General features: G+C 34.6%; 1 protein-coding gene across 1 annotated transcript; it reads right to left on the bottom strand.

The window, feature by feature from the left end:
• Positions 1–736: 736 nt before the first annotated feature.
• Positions 737–19,256, bottom strand: LOC143230546 (uncharacterized). The gene is made up of 2 exons (XM_076464299.1): positions 18,975–19,256; positions 737–1,788 (listed from the first exon to the last, which is right to left on the bottom strand). Exon 2 carries the CDS (start codon positions 1,643–1,645, stop codon positions 764–766), a length of 882 nt encoding a protein of 293 aa, XP_076320414.1. The 5' UTR covers positions 1,646–1,788; positions 18,975–19,256; the 3' UTR covers positions 737–763.
• Between the last annotated feature and the right edge of the window lie 869 nt (positions 19,257–20,125).

Raw genomic sequence — 20,125 nt, forward strand, 5'->3', positions numbered from 1 at the left:
AACAGTGAAAGCACTTTTAAGAGATCCAATGCTGACCTCCTTAGATGATCTAGTATTACTGGCATACCCATCCTTTGGTGTACTATAAATAACTTTCTCTTCTTCCAAGGCTCCCATATCCATAAGGGATACATGTTTTGATATATTCCACATTATTCATAGAGTGGTAACGAGACTGCTGTGCTTCAGATAACCCATGGTAAACCTCTAGTTGGTCATCTGGGGTTCCAGGATATGACTGGACTGCTACAGGAGTTGTACTCTCAGATACTGCTTCTAGCTTGGATTCCCCATTAAGGTCAGTTTCGTTGTTCAAAGTATCTAACACAACAGAAGCATCTTCAGGCATAGGGACGTCTAACAAGGATTCCACCTCTGACACAGTATTGTCCTCAGTAGCATGTTCGTCGGGTGTCGTGAGGTGACTCACCGTATCTACACACTGGGAGCTTGATATTGAGCTTTCTGTGCTAGGAGTCGTGTCTGCAGTAGTATGAAAATTCGATACCGTGACCAGTGCTTTTGAAGCTTTCCACGGCTCTGCAGAGAGATACTGTGCAACTGTAGTGGAACTGGTCTGAAAAGGCACATGAACTTGAGGTTTAACTTCATCATCTGGCAGTTTCTTTGTTTTACTAACTTCTTGTTTGATTACAGCAGCACTACTTTCCTCTGACTTCTTGCCTGTAAGATCTTTGCCTCGTCTGAACTTAGAAGGACTGGCTTTCACTTCAACTTGCCCTACTTGAAGTTTAGCTGGTGATCATTTCCCTTTCTTTTCAGTTTGCTGACTACTCAGATTTCCCATTGTCTTTTCGTACTGATCGTCTGCACACGCCCTATCAACGTTACACCTGTGAAAGAACGCACAGTTGGCTCGCCTGCATCTCCTACATGTTAGCTCAGGAAAGCTGCCGGTTGGCGTGGCCTCACAATGACACTTTTTTGAAGAGAAAGTATGGGGATAAGTTGCTGATTTATATTCTACGTAATCTTCATTAACACTCTCACACAAATCACAATTCGTAGCTCCGAAAACTTCATTATTATTGTCAGCGCATGCTCCTACTGAGCAACATGGAATGACATCTGCAGAGCTGTGAAGCTGTGACGAAATATACTTCGTGGGTGGATAAATATAATCAATGTGGCCACAGTCGACGATCATGGGTGAGTGCGCCAAAAACGTTTCACTCCCAAATGTGGGCGACATACATGACATACACTTGCGGCCTTGTTCGTGTTGCCTTTTGTCAGAAACAATACCGCCGCTTTTAACTTTATCAGCCCGGGAAAAATTAAGAACAATTTGTTCGAGTTTTCCATCTTTCCCCTCATCAAAATGCAACCGTGACAAGTTTTCAAAGCATTTACGGTGTTTAATTACGTCATCAGGAATTGCGACGTCATCAAAAATAGATGCGGGCCGAATCGCGGGAAACTCGCACGCATCACTACACTCGTTATCTTTGAAGCAAACTTCATTGCCACCGGTATTTACTGTATCACCAGTAAGTTTGCAATAATTACTTTTCATTGTCTCGCTGAAAGCTTCAATTTCTCCAGTTAAAACTGGTGGATTAACACGCCAGTACAGCCACTCACTGAACTCAGGAGAGAGGTCGGAGGAGTCGAAAGATTCCATATCTCAAACGGACAACAGAGTACAGATTTTGTACGTAATCTCGATTATTACTGTTACGATCCAACTAGTAGTATAAACATGAGTCTTCTCTGGTCCCTAGCAGGCTAAATCCAGGATAGCTTCATGAACAATTCCAGCAGAGTCTAAAATGAAACATTGAAACCACAACATAAAATATAACACAATTAAAGTAACTATTGGTGATTACCTTCCGCACAAAGAAAGACAATTAACTGTTACTTCGGTTCTGAAAACTAGTAACGTAAAAACACCCAAGTGGAAATTCCAGATCCGAGTTTGATCAACAAGACAGAGCTGAAACACCATCATCCAGATCTAAAATCCTGATTTCACATAAAGTTGCATTTCGTTGAAATCAGGTCAGATCTAGAACACAACAAGATCTCAACACCACTACCCAAATATGAAAGTCCTTGTTGCATATTTAGAACTTTTTAGTCTGGGAATTATGCTAACTATTGCATCCAGAACGGAAATCATACCCAACAGAGTACTCCACTTGATGTTCAAATATGTGGATTGGTTTGTTTATTTGTTTGCTTGTTTTTTAATTTCGCGCAAACCTACTCGAGGGCTATCTGCGCTAGCCGTCCCTAATTTAGCAGTGTAAGACTAGAGGGAAGGCAACTAGTCATCACCACCCATCGCCAACACTTGGGCTACTCTTGCCAACAAATAGTGGGATTAATCGTAACATTATAACGACTTCACGGCTGGGAGGGCGAGCACGATTGGTGTGAGGGGGATTCGAACCGGCGACCTCAGATTACAAGTCGAGTGCTTTAACCACCTGGCCACGCCAGGCCGCCAAATATGTGGAACCAATTTTAAATATCTACGTTAAATATACGTCAGCTAAGTTAATCAGTCATACTAAAGACGTATAATTCAACTCCCGTATTTGGTTATCTCAGTATAGTTACATACGTTTGTATTTTCCTATAATTAAAGAAAAACTTAAATGATTAAATTTTGATGTTGTATATGAAATTCGTTATCTCTGCACATATATTATTTATACGTTTTTATTTTAGCTTCAAATATTAAAATGAAATATTGAAACGCGATAGCAGCTGCATTGCTTCTTAGATGGTATGTATTGAATGCCTAACGCTCATAATGCGAGAGAAATCTTATGGAAAATAGGAATAAAGATAAAATACAGATTAATGTTGAAAAAGGGGCGCCGATAACTCTACACACTATCTCCTCCTGAAGGCAGAATAATGTTACTAAAGTGGCTGATAATAACTCCTCTCTTGTAACTTTTTATTACAGTTGAAGATTCGTATTTACTTTCTATTCGAACTGTTAATGTTACTCAGCTCTGTTTAGCTGTTATATGTTTAATATGTATAGTTAGCACGTTCAATTTATTGGGGATTTTATGTTAAAAAGACTAACCGTTAAGCTGCTTGGAATAGTGAGTAGGAAATAAAGATCTGTAGTGTTAAATTATATGAAGTTCTTCAAAATTTTGAACATGATTACTACTCTATATATTACTTAAATCACATGAGAGTTTTATTTCGTTCATATGGATTAGACATGAAATAAAAGGTATTTCAATCAAATATAAATCAGTAGTTACAGTGACGTCATCAGCATATTATGCAAATTGATACAACAGAAGGTTCGAATCTTTGAAGGTCAAATTCTACCCTTCGTTACGGCCCTACTGAAATCACATCTACAACTAACTTCTATTGTGTAAAAGCATCAATAAAACGTATTTCCTTCATTTAAAGCAAAATTAATAACCCGTTACAATGTAACAGCTAAACTTAGTAACCACAACAATCGTTCAATATTTGCTAAATGTTGAACACCTATTCTAAATTTTTTAGTATCCCTTTAAGCGATTTTACATGAATTTTATAGTCGCATTCGATTTATTACAATTTTCTCATTCTGAACGCCTCGTCTAATAAGACTGTAGCAACAAAGATAAACAATAGAAATTATTTCATAACTGTGTATTATATAGGTAAAGCACATATCCAATTCTAGAATGAGGTTACCTCTTCCAACTTGAATTTTAAGATACTATAAACAATATATCTATGGATTATAAAATTACCTATTAAATTATATTTAAATATAATATTGAATTATCTATATAGAATGTAAGGAAATGTTTCTATAAAATATAGAAATACCTATTCAGAATACAGCAACAGTTACACAGAATATATAGTTGTTTTTATTTAATTTCGCACAAAGCTACTCAAGAACTGTTTATACCATTTTTAATTCATATGTTATAAGCTAGGAGGAAAGCAGCTACTCAATACCACCAAGTGCCAGCTCCTAGAATACACTACTCGAATTTGACTGTCACTTATACAATGCTCTCACAGCACGGCTTATTTATATTCTTTGTAGTAACAGGACGGAACCAAAGAAGCTTGGGATCCACAGTCTTGCATGCGCTCAGCTAAAAGTATAAAGAAATATTATAAATAGTCTGTCACATCACACTATTTTGTAACCAAATTCAATTGTTCTTTTGAAAAATGTCACGTTACACCATTGTGTGACGATTTGTAAAGAAAATCCAGCCAGATACCAAACAACACCAGCAGGGAGCTTCAAATGACCGCAACAAAACGTTTGGGCAAAAAGCACTTTAAACAGTAAAGACCGAGTTCAAACAATAATAAAACACAGATAATAATCCTACACAGATAAAAATGTACAAGTAAGTACACATCATGTTAAAGTCACTATAAAAAGAAATTCTCCTCAAAACGGCTCGTCTGTAATTATTATTATTCTCTTGTCAGCTTGCAACAAAAACAGCTTTGTATGTTGCACCCAAACCATTTGTAAAATATTAAATAAGATACTGTGAAGATCATAGGGGTATTGAAAAGTCGATTGGTTTCTTCTGTATTTTACATGATCTAAAAAAATCTTAATCTTAGTGTAACAATGTTATTTTTACCCTCGAAATCAGTTTTCTTAAAAATATCTGATGTTCCATTAAAGCTCTCTTGAGTAGAGGGCGAAACATGAATTACTAGCCAATAAGAGATAAACATTAGATGACTAACATATAGACACTAGACGCTTTATACACTATATAATTGATGTAGTTAATGAGCAAACCTATATATTACATATTATTTGAAGGGGTAAAAAATATAATTACACATAATATAAAATTTGTAACACGTGTTCGTAGACTAATTACTTAAAAAGACACACAGGTTTATTTAAAGAGATGTTTAAGAATGTTCTAGACGCACGTTTTATTGGGAAAGGCTACTTTCCCACTGGTAAAATTGTATACGCACTGAGTGGGGGTTATGTTTTATTCTAGGCGTATATCTAGAATATATACTATGCATTGTATATATAGAATTTAATTACACAGAAACTATAAATGCTCATTATATATTCACACAAGTTTCTATGGCAATCCCTAGCTGTAGCTTAACACTTTAGATTTCGAACTAATGCGATCAAAACACCAACAACTACAGTACATCATCATAAATCGAATCAGCTATCAACTAGCTATGTTTAGCACAATTACAATATATAAAGTTAGCTACCATATCGAGTAATCCTATGCCCGTAACTGAGCATACAAAAGCCATTAATCGAAATAAATAAAAATTGGGAATTTAAAAACCTGCAAACAGGGTCGAAAAAGGAAAAAAAGACTCGACATACTGTAGACATTGTTTACACTACAAATCCCTATTTTGACTTCATCAAGTGTAATTCTAGGTCACATTATGGAGTCAAAATACAAGTTTGTAGTTTGAGTAAATAATGTGTACAGTATCTCCAGCCTTGTTTCTTTACTTTTTTTTTTACACCCCTATTTGTAGCTTTTAAAATTCCCATTTTTTTTATTTATCTTGTGAATTCAGAGCAAACCAGGTAGTTAAAAGTGTAACAGAATACTAGTTGCATAGAAATAATAGAGAAACACAATATAAGAGATCGATATAATGTATTCAAGCATAAAGGTAGAACTTGTGATGGACAAAGAGAGAGGTACAAATTAACCACGAGTCAAATGCGTGGTTACATAAAAGGTTGGACCAATAGTTTGCAGGCATCTATACAAACAGAAAAAAGCAGAAAAGTAATATATTAACAGATGCGTGTTGACAGATACATCAAACTGGTTCACAGACTGTCAGACATGCGGACAGAGATCACTGAACATATGCAAGTTAAGAATGATCGTACTTTCAATTATTAACTAAAACTTAGAACAAGGGCGTGTACGTATGGAGTGTTTCACCTCTTTTACTATGTTTGCATGAGCTCTGAATGCGTAAGTACAAGTTGAATAAAATGCGTGATTACAAATGTTCAATCTACATTAGTCAACACAATTCTTTTAGAATTAAACCGCTATTCTACGTGCGTTACTTTTACACTCCAACATATATAGTTTTTTCTTCTAAAATTTTCTACATATATACGTACATAGTAAATCTTAAGTTGTCAAATAAAACTTGCGGCTCACTGAAGCCCCGAGTTTGAGAATAATCCGAACCAAAGATTCAGAAAGTGATGAAATACATTAAATGATCACGAAAAACTGTTGCCTTCTCAATCCTGCTGATGAAGAAAAAGTAGCCCTAACGAGGGGTAATTAATAAGCTCTTGCATCATCAGGTGGGTTCCAGTTGAAATATCCTACTGCAACCTAACCTCTCTATCACAATATACCACAAGTAACGCTTACCCACGTTATACCGTGAATAACCATACAGGACAAACCGTTCTATTCTCTACGCCATTATATAAATATGACATACTACTAACAACACTTGCCCTGGTCAATAAAGTATGGCATTTTACTATCGACAAGTCGACACCTGTGTAATAAGTGATGTTCACATAATAAGACGACTTTATGGTGACGAACTAACAGGTGATTTTATTAGGATGATGTTCATTAATGAACTCAAAGTCATGCTTATGACCTGAATTTTTATTGTAAAACAAACTACGTCAAGCCAACGATTTGTACTTCTCTTCAATAACAAAGTCTTTATATATATATAATTAAACAAGCAGTTCAAGCTGACGAGCTAAACTTTAAAACTGTGAAAGGAGTTATGTAGTCGCCTGTTCTAAAAATGGCGTTCTTTATTAAAAGTGTCATCACGTTTATAATTTCAACATTATTATGATACGAGCTGTGTAAAAGTCTATTTATGACGCTGTTCTCTAAACAGAACGTTATCATGTTGACTGAAACTTCTACTGTAAAACGAACTCTACTGATGTCTATTACTGTGATATTAACCAAGGAATATATTGTCACACTGATGACCAGAACTTCTAATGTAAAAAAAGAACTACAGAAATCTATGTTAAGAGTGTATTCTATAAGCAAATCGCTGCAATGCTGACGACCTGAATTTTACTGCAGAACAAGTTATAAGACGTAATGGCACTGATGGCAACTTGTTGTTGTAAAACAAGTTCAGTAGCCATGTGTACTCAGGAAATGTTCACTAAACAATACTGAGTTATGCTAACGACACGAGCTTCTATAATTTACTTGCTTTAAGCAACTTCACTTCCAACACTTTTCTATACAAAAAGCAATTATTAAATTAACGGTCAAATTCAAGTGAAATGATACACTATTTTATGCCTACAATCAATCATGGAAGGACGGTTTGATCTCAGTTGTTTAACAGAAAAGTAATAATAATATGATGGACAGCCTTGAGAATATACACGTTACAAAATACTATTAAAAGTACAACCATTTCATGCCCCACCTTTTAAGAATCAGTTAAATCACTGTAGAAGTGACCCCAGAGAAGGGTAGATGTTTGTGAATAAAGATTCAATGTCAAAAGTAATAAATAAATATTGACCAGCATTATTAATTTTACAAAGTTCTTGTGCAAAGAAAAATTATTCTTTAACTGTAAACTCATTGGAAGTGAGTGAATTTAGAATAGGAACGAAAAATTTAGCTAATTTATAAGTACGAGATCTAACTAGTTTCAACACTGAATTCACAAACATTCCACTCGGTGCAGATGGTTATTTTGGATATACTGGATATCCTCCATTAAATGCTCGGTTTGAAAAGTTACGAAGGTGATGATTATACACGAGTCGTTGCAGAAGAAGCCAAATGTTATTAAACATGCTCGTGCGTTTAAATCACTTATAGAGGCATGGCACCGCTATAGCGAGTCGCAACACTTTTAGTGAAAATCAAAATGTCTTCCTCCCAAAAGAACATTTCGTATCAATATTCTCAACTAATTTGCACCATTAGCTCAATCTGTAAAATATAATCATATAAGCATGATTTAATGCAATAACCAAGCACGACCTTCGGATGACTTTTGGATGATTGTGTTTCAAATGTTTTTAAACACACGCAACTTAGTATAACACTAAATGAAACTGGTGATCTTGTAGACTGGGTTCATGTTTAAATGAAACTCTTACTTTATAATTCTCTTTCTAATTAACAACAACGTCACAGTTAATGTTTCGTAAGCAGGAACATGTTTTAAAGTAACGATCACTGGTAATACTTCAAACTAATATAAAATAATTTAACAAAATGCAGCCACATATCTACAGTTTCCGTCATTATCAGCTACATATCTACAGTTTCCGTCATTATCAGCTACATATCTACAGTTTCCGTCATTATCAGCCACATATCTACAGTTTCCGTCATTATCAGCTACATATCTACAGTTTCCGTCATTATCAGCTACATATCTACAGTTTCCGTCATTATCAGCTACATATCTACAGTTTCCGTCATTATCAGCTACATATCTACAGTTTCCGTCATTATCCGTTTCCGTCATTATCAGCTACAGTTATCATTATCAGCTACAGTTTCCGTCATTATCAGCTACATATCTACAGTTTCCGTCATTATCAGCTACATCTACAGTTTCTACATATCTACAGTTTCCGTCATTATCAGCTACATATCTACAGTTTCCGTCATTATCAGCTACATATCTACAGTTTCCGTCATTATCAGCTATATCAGTTATCTACAGTTTCCGTCATTATCAGCTGCATATCTACAGTTTCCGTCATTATCAGCTGCATATCTACAGTTTCCGTCATTATCAGCCGCATATCTACAGTTTCCGTCATTATCAGCCGCATATCTACAGTTTCCGTCATTATCAGCTATCTATATCTACAGTTATCAGTTCTACAGTTTCCGTCATTATCAGCTACATATCTACAGTTTCCGTCATTATCAGCTACATATCTACAGTTTCCGTCATTATCAGCTACATATCTACAGTTTCCGTCATTATCAGCTACATATCTACAGTTTCCGTCATTATCAGCTACATATCTACAGTTTCCGTCATTATCAGCTACATATCTACAGTTTCCGTCATTATCAGCTACATATCTACAGTTTCCGTCATTATCAGCTACATATCTACAGTTTCCGCTCATTATCATTATCAGCTACATATCTACAGTTTCCGTCATTATCAGCTACATATCTACAGTTTCCGTCATTATCAGCTACATATCTACAGTTTCCGTCATTATCAGCTACATATCTACAGTTTCCGTCATTATCAGCTACATATCTACAGTTTCCGTCATTATCAGCTACATATCTACAGTTTCCGTCATTATCAGCTACATATCTACAGTTTCCGTCATTATCAGCTACATATCTACAGTTTCCGTCATTATCAGCTACATATCTACAGTTTCCAGTCATTATCAGCTACATATCTACAGTTTCCGTCATTATCAGCTACATATCTACAGTTTCCGTCATTATCAGCTACATATCTACAGTTTCCGTCATTATCAGCTACATATCTACAGTTTCCGTCATTATCAGCTACATATCTATCCGTCATTATCAGCTACATATCTACAGTTTCCGTCATTATCAGCTACATATCTACAGTTTCCATTATCAGCTACATATCTACAGTTTCCGTCATTATCAGCTACATATCTACAGTTTCCGTCATTATCAGCTACATATCTACAGTTTCCGTCATTATCAGCTACATATCTACAGTTTCCGTCATTATCAGCTACATATCTACAGTTTCCGTCATTATCAGCTACATATCTACAGTTTCCGTCATTATCAGCTACATATCTACAGTTTCCGTCATTATCAGCTACATATCTACAGTTTCCGTCATTATCAGCTACATATCTACAGTTTCCGTCATTATCAGCTACATATCTACAGTTTCCGTCATTATCAGCTACATATCTACAGTTTCCGTCATTATCAGCTACATATCTACAGTTTCCGTCATTATCAGCTACATATCTACAGTTTCCGTCATTATCAGCTACATATCTACAGTTTCCGTCATTATCAGCTACATATCTACAGTTTCCGTCATTATCAGCTACATATCTACAGTTTCCGTCATTATCAGCTACATATCTACAGTTTCCGTCATTATCAGCTACATATCTACAGTTTCCGTCATTATCAGCTCATTATCAGCTACATCTACAGTTTCCGTCATTATCAGCTACATATCTACAGTTTCCGTCATTATCAGCTACATATCTACAGTTTCCGTCATTATCAGCTACATATCTACAGTTTCCGTCATTATCAGCTACATATCTACAGTTTCCGTCATTATCAGCTACATATCTACAGTTTCCGTCATTATCAGCTACATATCTACAGTTTCCGTCATTATCAGCTACATATCTACAGTTTCCGTCATTATCAGCTACATATCTACAGTTTCCGTCATTATCAGCTACATATCTACAGTATTCCATATCTACAGTTTCCGTCATATCAGCTACATATCTACAGTTTCCGTCATTATCAGCTACATATCTACAGTTTCCGTCATTATCAGCTACATATCTACAGTTTCCGTCATTATCACATATCTACAGTTTCCGTCATTATCAGCTACATATCTACAGTTTCCGTCATTATCAGCTACATATCTACAGTTTCCGTCATTATCAGCTACATATCTACACAGTTTCCGTCATTATCAGCTACATATCTACAGTTTCCGTCATTATCAGCTACATATCAGTTTCCACATATCAGCTACATATCCTAGTTTCCGTCATTATCAGCTACATATCTACAGTTTCCGTCATTATCAGCTACATATCTACAGTTTCCGTCATTATCAGCTACATATCTACAGTTTCCGTCATTATCAGCTACATATCTACAGATCTACAGGTTTCCGTCATTATCAGCTACATATCTACGGTTTCCGTCATTTATCGGCCCCATATCTACGTTTTAAAGTTAGTATCAGCTACATATCTACGGTTTCCGTCATTATCAGCTACATATCTACAGTTTCCGTCATTATCAGCTACATATCTACAGTTTCGTCATTATATCTATTTCGCCTACGGTTTCGTCATTATCAGCTGCATATCTACAGTTTCCGTCATTATCAGCTACATATCTACGGTTTCAGTCATTATCAATTTCTGTATCTACGGTTTCCGTCATTATCAGCTACATATCTACAGTTTCCGTCATTATCAGCTACATATCTACAGTTTCCGTCATTATCAGCTACATATCTACAGTTTCCGTCATTATCAGCTACATATCTACAGTTTCCGTCATTTATCAGCTACATATCTACGGTTTCCGTCATTATCCAGCTACATATCTAAGAAAGTTTCCATTCCATTTATCAGCTACATATCTACAGTTTCCGTCATTATGCTTTCACATATCACCAGTTTCCGTCATTATCAGCTACATATCTACAGTTTCCGTCATTATCTCATTTCTACATATCTACGGTTTCCGTCATTATCAGCTACATATCTCACAGTTTCCGTCATTATCAGCTACATATCTACAGTTTCCGTCATTATCAGCTACATATCTACAGTTTCCGTCATTATCAGCTACATATCTACAGTTTCCGTCATTATCAGCTACATATCTACGGTTTCCGTCATTATCATCAGCTACATATCTACGGTTTCCGTCATTATCAGCTACATATCTACAGTTTCCGTCATTATCAGCTACATATCTACAGTTTCCGTCATTATCAGCTACATATCTACAGTTTCCGTCATTATCAGCTACATATCTACAGTTTCCGTCATTATCAGCTACATATCTACAGTTTCCATCATTATCAGCTACATATCTACAGTTTCCGTCATTATCAGCTACATATCTACAGTTTCCGTCATTATCAGCTACATATCTACAGTTTCCGTCATTATCAGCTACATATCTACAGTTTCCGTCATTATCAGCTACATATCTACAGTTTCCGTCATTATCAGCTACATATCTACAGTTTCCGTCATTATCAGCTACATATCTACAGTTTCCGTCATTATCAGCTACATATCTACAGTTTCCGTCATTATCAGCTACATATCTACAGTTTCCGTCATTATCAGCTACATATCTACAGTTTCCGTCATTATCAGCTACATATCTACAGTTTCCGTCATTATCAGCTACATATCTACCACGGTTTCCGTCATTATCAGCTACATATCTACAGTTTCCGTCATTTATCAGCTACATTGTATCTGCAGTTTCCGTCATTATCAGCTACATATCTACAGTTTCCGTCATTATCAGCTACATATCTACAGTTTCCGTCATTATCAGCTCACATATCTACAGTTTCCGTCATTATCAGCTACATATCTACAGTTTCCGTCATTATCCCATTTCCATATCTACAGTTTCCGTCATTATCAGCTACATATCTACAGTTTCCATCATTATCAGCTACATATCTACAGTTTCCGTCATTATCAGCTACATATCTACAGTTTCGTTTCCGTCATTATCAGCTACGCCATATCTACAGTTTCCATCATTATCTATTTACACATCTACGGTTTCCGATCATTATCAGCTACATATCTACAGTTTCCATCATTATCATTTTGCCTTATCTACAGTTATCATTATCAGCTACATATCTACGGTTTCCGTCATTATCAGCTACATATCTACAGTCATTATCAGCTACATATCTACAGTTTCCGTCATTATCAGCTACATATCTACAGTTTCCGTCATTATCAGCTACATATCTACAGTTTCCATCATTATCAGCTACATATCTACAGTTTCCGTCATTATCAGCTACATATCTACAGTTTCCGTCATTATTTGTTTTTAAAAGTTTCGCGCAAAGCTACATAGAAGTTAGTTACATGTAGCCATCTCCAATACTGAACTGATAAGACTAGAAACTAAACGAAACGAACTTGGCAGGGGTTTAGTTTAGAGAGAGGAAAGTCATGCGGAATTCTCTCCCCAACAGGGGTGGTCAGGAACGTTGGGGTTCCTCTTCGTCCCCGCTCATGGACGATTATTTACTTTTACATGGAAGTTTTCATGTAATTTTATTTGACTTTTTATGGTGATGAGTGAAGTGGGGCAGTATAATAATGACGGGTGATAAAGGAGAGCGAGACGACGGATCCTTGGGACACTACGAAAATAATGTAAAGGAGTAACGAGACGACGGATCCTTGGGACATTACGAAAATAATGTAAAGGAGTAACGAGACGACGGATCCTTGGGACACTACGAAAATAATGTAAAGGAGTAACGAGACGACGGATCCTTGGGACACTACGAAAATAACGTAAAGGAGTAACGAGACGACGGATCCTTGGGACACTACGAAAATAACGTAAAGGAGTAACGAGACGACGGATCCTTGGGACACTACGAAAATAATGTAAAGGAGTAACGAGACGACGGATCCTTGGGACACTACGAAAATAACGTAAAGGAGTAACGAGACGACGGATCCTTGGGACACTCCTACAGTTATTTTAACAAGGTTTTGTTGACTCTTACTTGAGCTGTTCTACATGTTAGGAAGGTTGGTATCCATGTGATGATAGTTTGATTTACTTTCAAATTAGTTAACTTATACTTAATGGCATTATGCCAAACACTGTCAAATACTTTTTTAACATCTAAAAATACACCTATGGTTACCTGATTGTTATCGAATACTTTGTAAACTGATTGTCATGTGAGGTGATCTATTGTTTGTCTATTTTTCCTGGAAGCGTTTTGAGATTCGGGAAGGATGTTATTTATTTCGCAACAATGAAGGAGGCGATTTGATATTTGATATTATTTTCTCCATCAGTTTGCCAAGACAACTTAACAGACTGATGGAACGGAAGTTGTCAGGATCAGTCCTGTTTGTTTCTTTGGAAAACGTGGTGATAATAGCTTTTTCCCAGGTGTCGGGGTAATAACCTGTTTTTAGTGAGACATTCACGATGTTTGGAAGATGTTGTAATAGAAGATTGAGTCTTTTTTAAGAATATTTGGTATTTGATCATGTCCAGGGGAAGTGTTTTTCAAATTTTTAATGTTAATTTTGAATTCAATGGTGGTGATTTTCTATTAATTAAATTGGAATGACCGTTTAGAGTGTTACCAGAGAATTGTGGTCTGAAAGAAGATTGATTTGCATTATGCAGTTGTTAACATGTTGTTGGATATTACTAGAGGGAAAACAACCAGTTAACAGTATCCACAGCAAACTCTTGAGCTATTCTTACCTGACCGAATAGTGCTCCCATGTCCCTGAAGTGCAGTGGTGTTTTTATGACATGATGCAAATCCTAAGTTCTAAGATTCACATCCCGAATATGATACTACCTAGGGCACGCTCAAATTATCAAAACTATAATATATCAAAAAACAAAGAAAGAAAGAATATGCTTTTGTATTCGTCAATAAAATGCGAAGTAAAATGTATAGTACTTGTCAATGAATGGGGAGTGCCATCTACCAGAGATGCCAACCATTACGATTTGAGCATAATCATTACAATTTTGGTGTATACATTGCGACTATACGCTCATACAGACAAATATTACGACTTGTGGCAATTCCCAAATTATATATTATATAGGCCTATACAGTAAAGTGATAAATTCTTCCCCCAGGACTTGAAAGGGGCGAAAAAAAAATTTCTAGTGAGACATAAATAAATTTTGATAATAAATAAAAGACAGTCCAAATGGCTACTTGCGATGATCATGTTTGTGCTTGAAATAATAAAAAATATTCGTATCTCCGACGTATACCAATAGTTTGAGTGCGGTGCTTCTCCATACTGGGTACGTGGGGGAATCCATAGTTACGTCATCAGTGCTTGTCAGCCAATCAGCGCTCGCGTAGATAGGTATTTCTTGTTTTCTAAGCAGCATAGAAATACCAATGCGATCGTTCACAAGTTGTAAAAAAAAAAAAAAAAAAGAGGCCTCGTTCACCAGATTGTCTTGTTTTTGGCAAATCTAAAAGGACTAAAACTGAATCAAAAATTTAGGAAAGAGTATAGTGCAAAATATCCGATCATTGCATCAAAAGTCAGTGACAGTCATGCGTTTTGTACAGTTTGTCACATCGATTTTTCTGTGGCGCATGGCGGGATAAATGATTGTTCCAGACATACAAAATCGGCATCTCACCAACAAAAGGCTCAGGCGAAGACAAAAACGATGCAGATAAGACATTTATGAGTAAGAATTCAGAATATGAAACCATAAATGCAGAAGTGATGTTCACGCAATTCGTCATTGCTCATAATTTACTCTAGCTGTAGCCGATCATGCAGGACATCTATTCAGAAAAATGTTCCCAGACTCTGATATAGCAAAAAAATATGGCTGTGCTAGAACCAAAACTACAATCATTGTACAAATGTTGGGTTGTGAAGATAACAAAATGATTTCAAGCATACTTACTAACAGTGTTTACAGTTTAGCCACAGATGGATCTACAGACATGGATGACTCAAAACTGTATCCAGTGGTTGTATGATATCTGTAGGGGCTGTCTACAATCATTGCGCTCAGTCGTTTGAAATAGTTGGCATCTCTGCCAAAGACTTGTACATTAATTATTAAAAATGCTTAAAACTATTCTTAAAACGATACAATTTTTAAAAAAAAAAACAAAACACTGGCAGCCTTAAGGTTCAGATTCAGCAAGTGAAAGATTTAAATATATTTCATAGCAAACGATAATGTATTATTTTTTAATAAATATGTGTCAAAAGTTTTGCAAACATTGGAGCAGTAATTTCCATATGTAAATAACGTTTATCACATACCTTATAACCTTTTTTTCTTACAAAACATTTAATAACTTCTAATATCTGTTTTTATTTTGTTATTTACTTTCACAGTGTTAGCAGCAATGTGCTAATTACAGTGATTTCAAAAGTTAATTGAATCACTTTATTGAGGTTTGGCTACTAAAGCAATAACTCCACATAAAGCCTATGTCTCTAGGTGCTGGCCAAAGCATCAATAGTTCTATCTAAGACGTTCAATGCTGTTTATAAATTTACCTATATATCTTTGTGTGTATGTTTATACACACACACACACACACACACACATACATTTGGCTAGAAATCTGAGCTTCTGCTAAATTAACCTCACAACTTTAACAATGTTATGGAAAAGTAGATACATCTTAGCACCCAGAAAAATATATCAAAAAAGTGACTTTGTCAGCTTAGTCGTTTAATATATGGAACAACCATTTAACATGATGCTGTTATACTCTCACATTGTAACAGTATGTTGGAAAAACCACCTGCATTCTATAGGTCATATACCACGTTTGAGTGCAATTTGTTTGGAATTAGTAACACATAAATACTTAAGAGATAAATATCAAGAGTCTCTTCACTTATCACTTTGTTTTTACAGAATTTGAAGGATAAATAGTAGATCAGAGCAACTCCCTTACAAACTAGAACCTGAATATCCAAATTCCTTAAAAATTACAATACTCCAACTCCATTACAAATTAAAATCTTTATACCTGATGTTTCTTACAAAAAGCAGAACTTAGATATCCAATTTTTTTACAAATTAGAATATGGATAACCCAACCTCTTTGGAAATTAGAGCCTAAATATTTCAACTCCATTATAATTCTCAACCAGAATACTTAACTCTTAAAAATGGTCTAGATATGTTTTTCATTAAAGTCATGCGATAAGTAAATATGCTCATATTACCAAATCCCAATCATATTTAATTACACTTGTCAACATAACCTATCATCACAATAGAAAACAAATGCAATGAATTGGATAACCACTCTCTTAAATTTCTTGTGGAAAATACTTTTTGAGCTACAAGGACAAATCTGTAACTTCTGATATTCAATCACAGGTGTCCATCATTAAAACACATTTGAATAACAAGGAAGTGTAAAAACCAATGAACATGAAACTTGAAAAAGTACCATCACTTAATACATAAACAAGGTTTCAGTTTTATTCAAGAAATACTCATATGCTACCAGAAAAATATAAAACAAATATTATTTCTGATAAAATTTACTTTCACTTAGTATTAACTTACCAATCCTGAAAATTTAAGTCAGTAGAAAATAAATTATTCTATCAAAAAGATTTAAGATTTTTGTGTATTGTGCATGTTAATAAACCACCACTGGTTATGTCTCTTATTAATTAAATCAACAAAATTAAGTAGCAATGCTATTAAATACTCACACACACAAAAAAATTAGCTTGGTATTTGAATCTTATTATATTTATCATATTTTAATTATTTAAGTGGATTTGTTCATATAAAATTTTATTTTATGGATTAGAACTCTTATAAAGATATAAAAAAGAATAAATATTTCAAATATTTACAGGAAGCATCCATATGTAAATATCAAAGATTTAAAACATGTCCAAGACCTTGAAAGCCTTAAGTCAAAATTTTAAGCCAGAAAAATGAAAATTTTAGAATTAGTTAATTAAACTTTGTATAATGGTGATTGTTTTTATAACAACAAAAAGTGTCTTATTTTGTAAATAACTGAAAGTATACAATAATTCCTTCTGACATTATGAAAATTAACCTTCTGAGTTGTTGTTAAATGTTTCAAAATTAATTGAAACTAAAAATTTCTGTGCAGTGATAATATACACATTTTCAACCTTATTTTCTCACAATCTCTTAAGTGTGAAAACGTGAAGGCTATGACTGCTCATTGGTCCACACAAAGACAAAAAATTAGTTAACTGCTTTCTCATTGATAAATGTATTTCACACAATAACTAGTTTAAGTTAAAAAAACAAAATTTTGTAATCAAGTTTGTAGAATCTTTATTGACTGTACACTCTCTTAATGTTTAAATATGTATGAAAAAAAAAATTAACTATGTGCTTTCATTAACAGCATTAGTTATAAATCTTATGTTTAATGTTATACAACCTTTAATTACTTTTTACACTTTTAAGATAATTTTATATTACTAGTATATTATATAGATTCAGGACTAACATAAGCCAAAATAACACTGACCAAAAATCATTGGATATTATTAAAATTACAGCAAAACTATTGTTCACAGAAGTAACAACAAGCTGATGATTCAACAGATTCTACTCACTACAAATGCTTAGGTTTCTTAAATAAAGATTAACAATACTAAGTTTTTCTGCTTACTATTTTGTTTTAAAAGTTAACTTCATTAAATTACAAGTTACTTTTCAGTTTATATACACACATACACACATTTAATCTAGGTTTGATGAGAAGTTTATAATTATTCTTACTGATCATAAAATATACATTAATAACTGCATGATTGTAAAGTAATTAAGCAACCTATTATTTTTTACTTTGCATTTATTGCAATATGTTACTCTTATACTATTTTAACAATGCTAGCAACTTGTTATCAAAAGTCAAATTTGTATTAATCTTTCATCTGCTGCATTAAATCTGCAGTAGTAGTCGTCACCTGTTGCATCAAATCCATTATATTTGCTAGTTCTAAAGCTTCACCTGTTGAGCCAGATCCGTCATATTATTACTAATTCATCTGCTGTCAAAGCTGTAGTATTAGTTTACCTGTTTCACTCGTTAACTCAAATCTGTAGTACTACTAGTAGTAGTATTAATATTTCACATGTTCATTCGAAATTGTAGCACTAGGAGAAGCGAGTAGTACGACTTTCAACTGTTACAAATTATCCTAAAAATAAGGCCATACAAGTTAATAAGATTGATTTTCAACAACTTTAAAAAATATAACTACAATTTAAGCAACTTATCTTACATTTCGTAGAACTACTTCTCTAGGTTTCACTCTTACCGTTGCTAATATCTGTACATATAATTTAATAAAATAGTAATAAATAATTGTGTGAATAACCGAGTCTAATAAACAGGCTACACCATAAAACTTAATACGTAATATAGTGTGTACTGATTTAAAAAAACAGTTAACTTGTATATTGCTAATAAATTATATTACTAGTTACCTGGGTCTTTAACCGTAACACCATAACGGGACCTAGAGTCAACAGTTGCATTCAGAGACTCTTGTCATTATCGCCTTGTACGTGTAGTAGGACTTGGAATTAGAAACTGGATTGTGTGAAATAATGATTTGCAGTTGTTTAAAATTAAAACAAGGACAAAAAAATGAAAATTACAGTACGTTTAATGTTAAAATATACGTACGAAATGTTACTGTTAAATTTCAAAACACGAAAAACAGTTTAAATAACTTTTTAAAAGTTTGTCGAACTCTAAAACTTTGTAACTAAGTTTGATAGTTACCCTTCTCGGATGTGTTATCTATCGGTAATATTTCTTTTGAACAACAATAAAAAAAGTACATTTTTCAATGACCAACACAATTCAAAAAAGAAAAGAAATAGAAACACTCATGGCGTTACCTAATAAAAATAGAGGTTAAAAAAGAAGTTTGCCCACAGAATAAAAAATAAATAAATCTGAAACTTTGAATTATTTTCAATTGTTAGTATTCCAATGTTAATTCGGAAAATAAAAGAAAGCATTTTAAATATTTCTCAGCGAGTCTGATATAAAGTGAGTAATTCAGAAGAATTCTAATCATATTCGTAATAATGAATAATTATAAAATCGTGTTATTAAATTGTTGTTTCAATCTGCCCCTCAATGGCTCAGCGGTATGTCTGCGGACTTACAACGCTAAAAACCGGGTTTCGATACTCGTGGTGGGCAGAGCACAGATAGCCCATTGTGTAGCTTTGTGCTTAATTCAAAATAATAACAACCCTTATCGTAATCCGCGGGTTCGCGCCCGCGTCGCGCTAAACATGCTCGCCCTCCCAGCCGTGGGGGCGTATAAAGTGACGGTCAATCCCACTATTCGTTGGTAAAAGAGTAGCCCAAGAGTTGGCGGTTGGTGGTGATGACTAGCTGCCTTCCCTCTAGTCTTACACTGCAAAATTAGGGACGGCTAGCACAGATAGCCCTCGAGTAGCTTTGTGCGAAATTCCAAAACAAACAAACAAACAAACAGTTTCAATCTGTCAATCAAAAGAATCTATTCAAGATGTTACGTCAAGTTCACAGAGAGCACATGTATACTTGATTTTTTTTCTTCTCGCTTATAAAATACCCCATTGTGAACCTTTGGACT

Source organism: Tachypleus tridentatus, chromosome 10 (assembly GCF_004210375.1).
Source record: "Tachypleus tridentatus isolate NWPU-2018 chromosome 10, ASM421037v1, whole genome shotgun sequence".
Taxonomy (NCBI): domain Eukaryota; kingdom Metazoa; phylum Arthropoda; class Merostomata; order Xiphosura; family Limulidae; genus Tachypleus; species Tachypleus tridentatus.

Excerpts from the sequence above, each read along its gene's own strand:
- LOC143230546 (XM_076464299.1), bottom strand. The coding sequence starts at position 1,645 with ATGGAATCTTTCGACTCCTCCGACCTCTCTCCTGAGTTCAGTGAGTGG.